Source organism: Aulonocara sp. 'chitande type north' Nkhata Bay, linkage group LG13, assembly GCF_057382095.1.
Source record: "Aulonocara sp. 'chitande type north' Nkhata Bay isolate Kocher_YH1m ecotype deep benthic linkage group LG13, A_spYH_male_GT1.1, whole genome shotgun sequence".
Taxonomy (NCBI): Eukaryota; Metazoa; Chordata; class Actinopteri; order Cichliformes; family Cichlidae; genus Aulonocara; species Aulonocara sp. 'chitande type north' Nkhata Bay.
In genome coordinates, this window is record NC_141356.1 from 18805475 (window position 1) to 18818855 (window position 13381).

Consider the following 13381-nt stretch of genomic DNA (forward strand, 5'->3'; position numbering starts at 1 on the left):
TGCAAACCTTTAGTAAGTTCATGTTGTCTCCACTTAGCTCATACAACAAACAGCAGAAATTATTTAATATCAGCTCGTTAGGCGAAAAGGCAGCTTTGCACACAAAACCTGGGTCAAACAGAAATGAAAGCCCTTTTGATATTTGTACAGGTCCATTTATCAGCTGCCCTGGAGCTTTTGAAATTGATTTTGCAGTCTAGTCTCACAGCAATTTTTGCAACGGTGGGTTTCACAAACTGTTTGCGTGCACAGACACATTTGCAAGGCTATCAAAAATGAAACAAACAAAATCAGAAAACCCCAAAACAAATGTAGATGAAGTAAATTCCCTGTGGTATCCAATTTCTAATGTTTCCAGCGTTAATTCTCCGTCATCATGTTTAGTGTTAGTCTTCATGCAACAGTTTTACTTTTTCTCATGTGCTCTTATTCCTTTCACCCGCTTGTGTTTAGTATTTTCTCAATTCTCTAATGTGTGCCTCTTAAGATAAGATATCTTATCTTGTCTCCTCTGTCATCTTTCATCAGTTGCATTTTAGGAAATGAGACAACCTTCAGCATGGCATACTGAGAAGGATTTTAGGGTCAGAGACAGGAGAGAAGAGGTTTACCAGAGGAAATATAATTGATGCACAGGTGTATCCTTTGTGAGAATATTCCTTCAGTGTATAAAAGAGGTGTGACACTGTTGGAATATGCACCACTGTGAGAGGAGGATTCTTTAAATAACAAGTCCTTTCATATTCATAAGTTGTTTGCATTATTTAAGGTCAAGGTTTAAGGTTCAGTTAAGTATTAAAAGTCAATGACATGCTGAAGTGCAGGCTTTTAGCTTTAATAATTGGACAGACTAAGATCACTTTAAATATGAGGACTGTTATTAACCCACTAACACCAGTGGGATTAGTGGGTTGAAGACTATAGGTTAAAAGCTTCCATGAAAGAGCACAAACCAAGCCATGAAGTCCAGGATTTTATCGAGGCACAAATCTGGGAAAGAGTGCAGAAAGATTTTGTCAGCATTTTACTCTATGCCTATCAATCCTGTTGCCCTACTGTTTTCTATCATGTTAAGGAATAGGAATCTAAGGGCGGCAGTTAGCACTGTTGCCTCACAGCAAGAAGATCCTGAGTTGGATTTCAGGGTCTTTCTGTGTGGACTTTGCATGGTCTCCTCATGTTTGAGTGGGTTCGCCCTGGGTACTCCGCCTTCCTCCCGCAGTCCAAAGACATGCAGTTAGTGCAGATAAGTTAATTGGAAACTCTAAATTGCCCATAGGTGTGAGTGTGAATAAGCGGCAGAGGATGGATGGATGATTAGAGGTAGGCAAGCATAAATTTTAAATATATTTTCAGAAAATAAAGCCAATTAAAGGAAAAGCAACAGAATCCAGCGAGTCCAGGGAACACACAAAGGCAGCTGCAAACGATGATATATACACACAGAAATTCTTCTTTTAAACAACTGAAATCTGATTAGATCTGATTCTTTCACACTAGAACGTTCATTAAAACCTGTCTCCTATTTTTAGAAGATTTACAATTACTTGGAATGGATGAGATCATTGCTGAACTGTACATCACCAGATTAAATCAGAACTGACAAGAGCACAAGCAGCCAGGCAGTCGCAAATTTTTAAAAAGGCGTGCACACACACACACACACACACACACACACACACACACACACACACACACACAAGACCCCTGAACAACAGCTGAAGCCAGATTATCTAAATCCCTTAATTTAGGTGTAAATATGAAAGCCACCATGTATTCTAATAGCAACTGGTTCCACAATTGTGTTTATTATTCAAGGCTGGATTACCAGCCCCCCATGTGGCCAAGACCTTCAAAGCCCCAAAATATGTACAACTAATGCACAATCGTGACTTGAATTATTAGGGATCTGTTTGCCTGATGTGGAGGGTCCGTGTGTTTATCTATAATATCAATATTATTTCTGTACACATTATACTTTGTACATGCACAATGATAAATAAATTTGAACATTAAAAAAAAATCACAAGCCACATCACGGGTGGTAGGTAAGCAAACTAGAAAAGGCCACCATAGCTCATTTTGCCTCTGTGGTGCCCAGTGGGTCAATCTGGTACATCACTTGTTTCCCAAAGGATGATTTGGGTGTGATTTGGCTGACCATTGAAATACATTTGTTTATCATGAGACTTGGTAAGTACAGATATACAATAAAGTATTGTCTCAATACATCAGCTACAGCTGCTTAAAGGGTACAGGACAAATATTTCCCACCAAAACGTATAAAACATATGAAGCTGGATGTTTCTCAAAGGGAGATAGCAAACTTTCTCTCATGGATTAAGGTTACAAAATATTTGAGCCTGCTTGCAGCACAGCAGTGAACTTGGTTTGTTTGTTGTGCTCCATTCTTGATTCACTTCCTGTTTCATTCTTGCTGTGCTGGAGGCGCTCGAATGACAGCTTAATTTCAGGGCTTTTACAGTTCAACTTTGGTGACACATGGCCAATTGACCTGTGGAAGTCACTGCACATCAGGATCATCAACCTGAAAAACACACAGCTCACATGGTCCGGATGTTGCCTTGACATACACCAACCCCCGCACCCTCTGTCCTTGGGCTAAAATGAGCTATTTATGCAAAAAAGCAGAAAAAGAGTGAACTTCAAAAGAGGCAGGTAAAACACCAAAAATAGTGACAGGAGAAACGCAAGAGGGATGACGGCAGAAACAAAGACATGGATTTCACCATGCGGTGACGCTTTATGTCATCAGGAGCTTTCAGGTCCAAACCTGCACGCTGCGATTAAGTAACCATGGAGTCTGCTAAACACCTGTTTATTAACACACATAGTAAAGCACGCACACACACACACAGAGGTGGAAGCCAAGCCTAATGACTTTTACAATAAGCAGCATCAGGTCTGATTGTGTTGGAGATGTGTCTCGCTGCGGCAGGCGATCAATAAACCCGCGGGATAAATGAGCCTTGGTTGCAGGGGGAGCAAAAGGCCACAGCACAGATTAATCAGCAGCCGCTGCAACAGCTCCATCAGCAGCTCTCACGTTTTACAAAATCGTCCATTTAGTTCCATCATCATGACATTTTCTTACATGTCAGGTGTACAGCTGCTGCTCTTCTCTCTATCAGCGCATCTCTGGCTCCTCAATTACTTTCAAGCCAAATCACTGTCTTTGCATTTGGTCATTTGTGGTCATTTGGCTCACACTGTGTTGGAAAAAGAAGACACGTTTTATTTTAATATGTAAAAATAAATATTACTGGCTCATTCATTCGTTAAGCAAACATATTTAATTAGGGTCTGCGATTTGCAGAGTGGCACCTTCCATAACTCAAATGATTAGAGATCAAGTTGTGGTGAGATAATTTTTTTAAAATACCTCAAGTATATTTCTTATATTTTTCTCTGTATGCTTACACAAATATAAAACACATCAGTCAGGCTGTGATTAAAACTGTGAGGTTCCTAAACAAAAAACAAGAATTAGGTCAGTCCAGTGTTTTCAGTTTTCATGCCAAGATAAGCAACCTGTTTGTTTTCAGTATAAAACTGTTTCATTATATAAGATGGACACTTATTGGTTCATTGTAAACTTCATTTATCACTGGCTGACATTAATAGTCATACATCCCAAAAGAACCCAGAAAAATAGTCATAAAATGCAACAATCGCCTTTGCTTTTGATTTAAAAGCGCCAATGTTTTTGTCTCCACTGACAGCGTTCGGGCCTGGTGGCTCATCTTAAATTTGGACACAATAACAGGCTTCAGGCGTAACTAATAAAATCAATAAGGATGATTTTGTTGAGTCCTAAACACTGGAAAGACAGCAAATGCAAAACTTCTAGGTACTCTCGTTGGCCTATCCTCCCGAGAACCGAGGGAAAAAGAATCTTCGCATTGAACGTTTTTTGTGATTTCGTTCCTCTTTGGAGCTAAAAGAGGCTACCCAAACACATGCGATATCAATGGAAAACCCCGGATGTCCTCTATTTAATACATCAGGACTTAGTAGGATAGCTCAAATAAGTCTCCTGGTTCTCAGGAGGCTATTGTTAAGATTACTGTTATGTTGTTTTTTTATTTTCTCTTAGGTTTCTCACATAACATGTCCACCTGGATAGAGGAAACCATTTCTAATAAGATGTGTTTTTTTACGAGGCCAAAATCAAAGAAACTTAACTGTAAACCTCAAATGTACACCAGCTATTTCACAGTGACCTCTGACAAGTGCACACCTGTGGTGCACCGAGGCTTTTCTGAGAACCACGTCACAGCTCCATCTTGCTAAACAGAAATCATTTCCATGCAAGAGCTAAATGAATGCTGGCTTGTGTTTTTATGCGTCATCCCAACAAACCACACACACACACACACAGCAAGTCAGCGAAAAGCGAGCGAGGTATAGATAAAGAGAGGGAGAGAGAGAAAGAGGTGAGAGACAAATGGGCTGTTCTCCAAATGTCAGAGGCAATCATGTAATGTCAGTGATGCTATTTGCGGCTTCATAACTCTTCTAAACAAACGATGACTGATGCAAGCAAAGATTTTTAAGAGGAAACTGAAGACAGATATTTTCATTCCAGGAGGAACTTTTCAAATGCTTGTGAGGGTTTATTTTAAAAGCGGATTTTCCAAGAGCACAAGGTCAGACTCACAGGGATAAAAAATAAAATGCATTTAAATGCTAACGTTAAAAAGGCACTTCAGGTTTTGCAGGCACTTTATCAAAAAGCAGAACTGAGTTTAAGATGGGTATTGGAAAATTATTAATATAATAACTTTGATAAATGTAACACACTTCTAAAACTTCTGTCCAGAATCTCCAATCTTTTTGTAAAACATTAAAAACTGGGGTGTTCACGAGATACCCAAGAATGCTACAGCAAGGGCTTCTTCAGGTTCACTGTGGTGTTATTAAGACCTCATTGAACATCATGTAACACTCCTACATGAGCACGCAACCCCAAATTATTATAGTGGAACACCGCTGAGGAAAATGTAGTCAAGGATCTTCCCCAGCGTAACAACATGTAGCAGAAAATGTATGGATGCTTGAAAGCACCACCTCCCTCACTAACTACATGTTAATCCCTTCAGCAAAGAAAGGTGCACATTAATCTTCAGTGGTGATTCACCACTGAAGATTAATGTGCACACGAGAGTCGCATGACAGTCGCATCTTTGCTGAAGCTTGGAGGAAATGCGCCTCCAAGGCAGCTCCTTTATGAGGTGATCAAGGAGCCAGGTGGGGCCTTGAGTTTCACAGGACTGTGGCTACATGATGATCGTACAGCAAGATAAAGAAGATTAAGACTGGCGAACAAAAATAATTTATTTTGAATCTTCACTGTAATAAAAGGATGTTGGACCATGAAATTTTGAGGAAAATTATGTAAATATGTGATTAATGTCAACACTCCCCTCTGACCTGAATTTGCAAGACTGGGCCCAGTGCTGTACTCATGAGTATAAAGGCAAAAGAGGAAGTGAAAACTATACTTTTTCATGTTTGTCCTAAGCATGAGTCACCATGCTAGCCTGCCACAATGAATTGTGAACTATTTTTTTAGTTTTTTTCCCCAAAACTGACCCGTATAAGAAGATGTACATGGTAGGTATATACACTGCAGGTACACCTCATGAAACATGAGACCGGATTATACATTTTCTGGGCTTAAATGTGTTTTTTTCTTTTAATACTCTGTAAAATGGGCTCTCCATAATTCATCTGTTTTATTTAAAGTGTTAACATAAATCTGTACAAGCATACATGACCAGTTATCCTATAATCCACAGTATCTTGCAGAAAGATACTGCAAGATCACTTCAGTTCATTTAAATGTCCTGTATTTTCCATGTGAAGAGCAAAATAACAGTCAAATTTCATAAGTTGACAAATGGTCAAAAAAATACAGAAAAGCTGAATTGTCCTTGTGAATTAGTCTGTGTGTCTGTATATGGGATTTTTATCTTTTAGGTAAAATTGCCTGTTTATGTGATTTCCCGGACCTTTCCTCATAGTTTGTTGCTGTTTATACAGCTTGAAATGCTTTTACAATCAGGCTTTAATTCGTCGTATTAAAAGAATTTAAATATTTCACAAGAGAGCTTTGGCACTGAGAGGTTTTTTTCATTTAAGTCATAGTCGCAGTTATAGATTACTTCAGTGGACAGGAGATGGAGAGGCAGCAAGCAACACTGCCCTCTGCTGTAATAAAAGCTGGCAGATAGAATTGAAAAGAAATTGTTCACATCTGATGCCAATGATGCCACTGGGGCTGCATGTTGACTACAGCGGCTCTGTGGGAAATTATTAAAAAGAAATACTTTGGAGCTTTAAATGCAGTAGTTGGTGTTATACTCAAAGTTTTTCTGAGGTTTCTGCAGTCCAGCCTGAAAGTAGTCATCAAGCATTAAAGTTTAATAGTCATATTATTTAGTATTACATATTTAAAAAAAAAAAAATCTTGTATAGTATTAACCCAATAAGGTGCTTTGTTTACAGGCTGCATGTTTGTCATTTCAGAGTTTGAGAAAGCAGAAAAGGAGAAAGAGCCTTCAGCTATCAAACCACTTGCGTAGAACCAGCTCCCAGTTTTGATCAGGGAACAGACCATCTGCACTTTTAAGTGAACGCTTCACTTTCCTTTTTGATAAAAGCAGGATCAGGAGACCTTAAATCCTTTAGTTATGTTGCCGTAGGATTTCCCATGAAGCAGAGCTTTTCCTTTCATGCTTGCCATTAATTTAAATGCCACTACGGTCTTCTATAGGTAATGAACCAGGCTTAGCTGAATTGGTACCATATAAATAAAACCGACTTAAGTATCATTTAAACTAAACTGCGAAAATTTAAATTGTTTGTGATTTAGCAGTTTAAATATACAGAATTCAAACTTCAAAGCAGTGTTAAACTGATGGCAAAGGCACATCACTTCTTATTGCAAACTAAACTGATGAGCGCAGAAGCTTTACTCAGCTTCCCTGAGATAAATGTTGTGTTTTTAAAAATAAGTAGAATAACACAAGGTAAGGTTTTAAAGAAACAATGTATTTACAGGAAATACCATACCATACAGTACAGTACAATACAATAAACTTTAATACTTATTCACATTTCCTGAGTATCAAAAATTTATTTAAAACTACTAAACAATTTACATTATCTAAAAGTTACATTACAATATATTTACATACATTTCATTTAAAATAAAATAAAAGCCTTTATTTTGGGGTTTTTGGCATCGTCTTCTCACAATCAGGATATATTTTTTGTTCGATTGTGTCAGTTTTCTTTGAGTGTTTCACTCAGTGTTGACTTCCGTATACAAGTTTTGGGAAAAGTACGTGCAGTGAAGCCTTGCATTTTCAGGTCGAGCTTATATAAAAACTTCCACTCTTGTCCGAGGTTTGGACAGTGCTAGTGGAAACACTGCTGGCTCAGAGGTTAGCTGCTTTAAAAATAAAAAAAAAATCTGAATAAAATTCCACAAAGCTTCCATCACAGTCGCCTGATGTTCTTCTTGCTGCGAGCGCTCCCCGGTGACGTCTTAGAGAAGTTGGCTCGGGGAGTCACGGTTCTGCAGGGGGTCGAGCCGTGGAAAGACTCCTGACAGCGAGTGCAGAAGGTGAAGAGACAACTAAGGCGAGTGCACGTAGCTTTCTGAACCTCATTCAGATGTGTCGCTGGTGAGCCGCAGCGTTTGCAGGCACGAAGAGACTCGTGTTGCTTCAGAGTGCTGGCAGCCTGGAGATAGAAAGAATGAAACATGGAGGTTTGTTAAAAACAAGGCTATAAGGAACATTTATGCATTTCCTACAGTGAAAACATCATTTGGAAAATTAATCTTGGCCATGAGGTTGTTTTTCAGTTCTGTTGCATCAGAGTGAATTGTTGAAAACGATGCTCACCTGGATGTACTCGTTGAAGCGTGAGCATCGGGAGGTGGGTGTGCTGCCTCTCTGAGAGGAAGCAGCCCGCCTGGTGGTCATGCAGCTGGGGGTGGACGAGGAGGATGATGAAGATGGAGTCTTTGAGGAAGCCGTGGTCTGCATGCAGGACAGCACCATCCTGGAGACGGCCACATCTCTTGTCAAACCAATACCCCTCTGTCTCAGAGAGTTTCTTGACTCCTAAAAATGAATTAATCAAATGATTAGAACATTTGCAGCTTTAGCAGTATACTGTTATTCATATTGTTGCAAGAAAAAACAAAATAAAGACTCAAAACTAAATATTCTTATTCAGGTTGCCTTATAGAAAGAATGACATGAATTGTGAATGCGTCATCCTTTCTTATAGCTCTAACAACCACCCGTTGCATGTTTTCCTTACATGTGCAACTGTTCTTTTAAATAACTTGTAAGAAGACCTGTACGGTAAGTTGTGGTCTTTCTTACTATGTAACTACTTGATAAGAATCACACTGATGGCCTGAAGCACAAAAGCATTGTCTGAATCAGTGTCATGTTGTGCGAGTTTCCTCACCCTGAGTTCCTGCTCAGCTCGCTGACACCGCCTCAGAGCTACTGCATCTTCACAGATGATTTTCCTCCAAGTCCTGCTCACTTTCTTACAACTGTGAAGTTGAAAAAGGAAATGTAACATGCGATTAATAAGAGCACAAAATTAACAGTTACAAAGATTCAAAAATTAATTCTGATATCACCTAAATTCAAATTTCCTTACTGCCAAATACATTTATCCAGATAGGACAAAGTGAAGGTTTGTAGCTTACCTAATGAGGTCCAAGTCTTCCAGAAAGGCCAGGATCTTTGTCAGGATACATCTCATGTTTCTGGCCAGCAGAGACTGAAAGATATCGCTGTACTCCAAGCCCATCTGACGTCCAATCACCCGATCCAAAAGAAAATTCTCTGCAACTTTTGTGACAATGCTCCAGTCGTACCTAACACACATAGAAAGACAACATTTTATAGCTGCCCAAGCGTAAACCAATCTAGATGAACACCCAGTCAAACAAGATGTCAAAATCTTACCTCTTATTCTTCTCATAGCTCTTAGCAAGTTCTTCACACACAACCCGCTGGAAGTTCAGTATAGGCAGGTGGCTGTCGCTGTGATGGCCGGATGGGGTGGACGACGAGTATGCCGCAGTTCTCCTCTGGGGACGAACCACAGGAGTGCAGACTGCCTCCAGTTGAATAGGGGTGCTCCTTACTTGACATTTGGAAGGAGAATTATGTGGCATTCCTTGATTTGTAGCAGTAGACGACACTACTGTGGACTTTCCCAGGATGTGGACATCCTCTTCGTTCTCATGGTGATATTCAATCTGACTGTTTTGCAGAGAGAGATAACCACTATCCTCAAACTCCAGAGTCCTGTCATGCGCCATGCCAGTGCTGTTTTCCTTGTCGTGGATTGCACTGGTGTTGTTTTTGGAAGAGAACAACACCGTGGTCACCTTTACAGGGGAACACTGAGGTTTGATGGGGATGGGCTCTTTTACTGGGGAAGCTTTGGCCTCCACGGCAGAGGCTCTTGGAGATTCGCACGCGGCAAACTTCATGATGATTCCGTTAGAATGAGACATTCACTTTGCAGATTTCTAAGTACAGGAGAGAAATAACAAGATTGTGTTAGGTTAGGTTTTACGGAGTGTACGGGACTGAACGCAACACAGCTTCCCAAATGCAAGCTAACCAGGCCACATTAAACATCAAATGTAAGCTATGAGTGGCTAGACAGGGAATAAAGCTATAATATAAACACTGTTGTTTAAAAGGGGAAATAAGGTTGGAAACTTTTCAATAAGATAGTTTTCCAAAGTCTTGATTTTGGCGCGATGCAAATTTGGCGGAAATGTAGCGATGACGTGAAGCTACTCGGTTTTCGCCCATTTATGCTGTCTTTGGTCAAACGTATGTCAAATAACATGAACTGGACATTAATGAGAGTGATGGGCGTTAAATAAAATCCTGTTATAATACCGAGCTACATTTGCGTGGTCTTAGATGATAATATGGTAAGTAGTTTGCAACTAAGAAGCGACTTATGACAAACTCCTCATACCGCGAACAGAATAACATTCCGCTAAAGAGAACTCTTAAAAGTTTAGAAAAGGTACGTAACTCCTCTTACCTTACTGTTGTTATATCGTTATCCACAGAAGAGTCCTAGTAGCTGGTCAAGTATCTTCTCGACTGTCGCCCGCTCTTCCCAGATTAAATACTCCTCAACTGAAAATCCGCCAGTTGCAGCCACTCTTTTGAAATCGGTGCGCAAATGGCGCAAACCAATCACAGTACAAGGGGAGGTTGTCTCTTTAAAACGTCAACAAATGAAAGCTGGCTTCAGTTTCGGTGACGTCACCGCGCAGTGAACGTGTTCCCACTGCAAAACTGTCGTGAAAAAAACATGGCCTTTCTGAGCGCCATTCAGCGTTTGAAGCTAATGTAAACAGATATATCTCACGCACTTAAACGTAAGAAGTTTCTAAACGTTAGCCGATTTGAAAATCGTGGCATCCTCCGGAACTTAGCATATTTTGCAGACCGCAAATATGCAAAAAACAAAATAATATTTCCAAATCCTATATTTTGAATATGGCACTTCATAGGCGAAATAAGCCTTTTAACCTCCTAGGACCTGGCGTCCACATATGTGGACATCACATTTTGGGTTATTTAGACCAAAATACTCAATTTTGCTCTACAAGGGCCTGATATCCACTTACGAGGACATTATACTGCTACAGTTTTATCAAAGTTTTAAACGAATATCCTCGTATGTGGCTCTTATTTTTCTTAAAAACAAAAATAAGGTTTAAAAAAAATCTGGTACTTATTTGTTTTTACATTCATCGGGCCCCAATGTGACCAAATATCAAAGAGAAATTAAAAATGCATGCCGTGAAAGAGTTTGGGTCTTAGAGGAGGTTAAAGTCTTTTTTTAAAGTTGGTATGTTCGGAATCTTTAATGCAGCTTGAAATTAGAGTTACTATTGAATAATTCTGTGTTGTTAACACTAGAAAAAATAAAATTATGCATGCACTAATTGGGATATTTTGGGTGAAAATCGATACTACTGTTTAAATAGAATTTATTATTAAAAATCTTTAGCACACAACCTTTAACCAATTAGGCATACGATAAACATCAGCCATTGCTTGGTAAATACTGGTAAATTCAATTACCAATTAATTATTTGCAGGGTTTCTGAAAAGTTTGAAAGGCCCACGGATGTTTAATCAGTGTACCTGATTAATATTTATGACTGAAACTAACACTCCCGTTTCAGGATGCTTCAAACATTTAAACATTTAAACAACAATTTTCATCACTGGGTTTTATTGAGCCTGTTCTTACATGGAAAACATGAATAAGAGACTCTTTCCTGCCATGATTCCCACTGCTTGACAAACAAAAGCTCTACAATGCAGATAATGTACAGGATGGTTAAGTTCACACCCTGCCTGGAATGTGTTAAGTAGCTCTTTCACTGAAACCAGTGGGGGAAGCTGGGGGATGTAATGTAGGTTTATTTCCAGACACTGTCTCAGCTTTTTTCTCTAACACTTTTCTGTTATTTAAGTCATAAAAAACATAATCAGGATCTCTGTATAATTTAATATTTACAGGACAGTGAAATGGGAATTGTTGATCAACTGGGAGAAAACATGAGAGAGGGTCACTGAAGATGTATGTGACGGCTCATTTTGCATACTGGAGTCCACCCTGATAAGTTTAGTCTCTTGATCCTGTTGTCAAACTCTAATTTACAAGTTTAGTCGTTCTGGTTGAAAGCTGTCCCAGATACATTTCAAAGCAGCTTAAAGTCAATAAAATGCTCAGGTGACCAAATCGTTTTTGTAAAAGCCACAAAGGCCATTCTTTGCTATTTAGCTTACAGTTTCTGCAAGCTAAAGGTGTATATGCAATAATGTTATTTAACAGTCTGTTGTATACGACTTTAAACTTTAACAGTTTAAAGTGGGGAAACTGTGTGCTATTTTTCCTGGTGTCTATTTTGAGCGCTGAACAATCTACTGTGGGCCAGAGCAAGCAGTAAAGTATGCAAAGTATGTACCAAGCAAAATTATGTGTTTGTATTGATGTGTTGATGCTGATATTAGAGAGTTTTGTTCATGCATGTGTGCCAATGAATTATTGTTTCCAGATTTAAGACAGAACACAGTGAAATACCTGCACCCCAGACCACATATGGTCCCTGCTCATCCTCTTGATTGCCAATTACTTCCAGTATAATATGGGTTTCAGCGATATATTCAAGTGGCCTGTTAATTAATCCTAATGATTCACACCATGCCCAAGCAGTGGGGGGTCTACAATTCACATGCAATATCATTGACTCCAAATGCCATGAGAGGCCACTCGAAACCCCCCACCCCACAGTTAATTAAAAACAAAGCAGCCTTGTTAATTAGTAGCAGCAAGATTGTGCAAGACTGATTAGTATAATTATATATGGAAGGATATGTTTATCTTGGGGGTCAGGGATTTATTAACATTACACATTTGCACATCCAATAGGCTAAATTCATTCAAATGTATTTCTAAAATATAATTTATGACAGTATATCTGATATTTGTCTTTTCCTTGTCTGTTCAAGTAGCATTTACAGTGTGGATTTTGTTGACAAGTTCATCAAGGATGGGAAGCTTACTGAATTTAGTATTCATTTATATCATTAGCTCAAAGAAGAAGGTGTGCTCATATCTAAGGTTAGTTTCAATAAGTTTGGTCAAAGAATAACATGGGGGTCATTCCATCTTAAATTCTTTTTTTAGAAGTCTAGGGAGATTGGAAAGAAACAAATTGGACTTCTATAAGTTATATGAAGACGGTTCACCTCTCATCTGAGAGGCTTCTTCAGTTGTGACAGTTTCTGAAGGGTAAATAGTTATATCCTTCAGAAATGGGTAATAAACATGTTGAATGACATGAAATTCTTAGTCACAAATATGAAGAAAATGCCATTTTTATTCAACTTTCATGCCGGTTTGAGAATATATGATAAATTATACCATAAAAAACAAAAACATCAGTATGTAGTCTAATTTCAATTAGACTATCTCTTCCAAGTTAACAAATTGGTAGTCAGAAATTAGAAGTAAATATGAAATTACAGTCAAACTGAAGCTGGAAGCCTCCGTTCTTCGTACCTCGCTAAGTAAGTTAGCTGGATTTGATTGTTGACGATTTCGCGTGATCTTGGATCGTTCGGTTCTCCGAAGCTCATCCGGGACTTGCTGTCATAGCAACAGATCCGTAAGCGTAAACCTGCTCGGGAGCAGGCTTACTTTATGTAAACAAGATTAGATCGCGGCCACTCAGGTATGTCCGAAAGCAACAGCGATATTTTACCAC

General features: G+C 39.0%; 1 protein-coding gene across 1 annotated transcript; it reads right to left on the reverse strand.

Annotated features, from left to right (window-relative positions):
- Positions 1-7110: 7110 nt before the first annotated feature.
- On the reverse strand, positions 7111-10367 carry fbxo5 (F-box protein 5). The gene is made up of 6 exons (XM_086258074.1): positions 10132-10367; positions 9027-9598; positions 8765-8935; positions 8515-8605; positions 7938-8159; positions 7111-7773 (listed from the first exon to the last, which is right to left on the reverse strand). Exons 2-6 carry the CDS (start codon positions 9581-9583, stop codon positions 7528-7530), a joined length of 1287 nt encoding a protein of 428 aa, XP_086114200.1. The 5' UTR covers positions 9584-9598; positions 10132-10367; the 3' UTR covers positions 7111-7527.
- Between the last annotated feature and the right edge of the window lie 3014 nt (positions 10368-13381).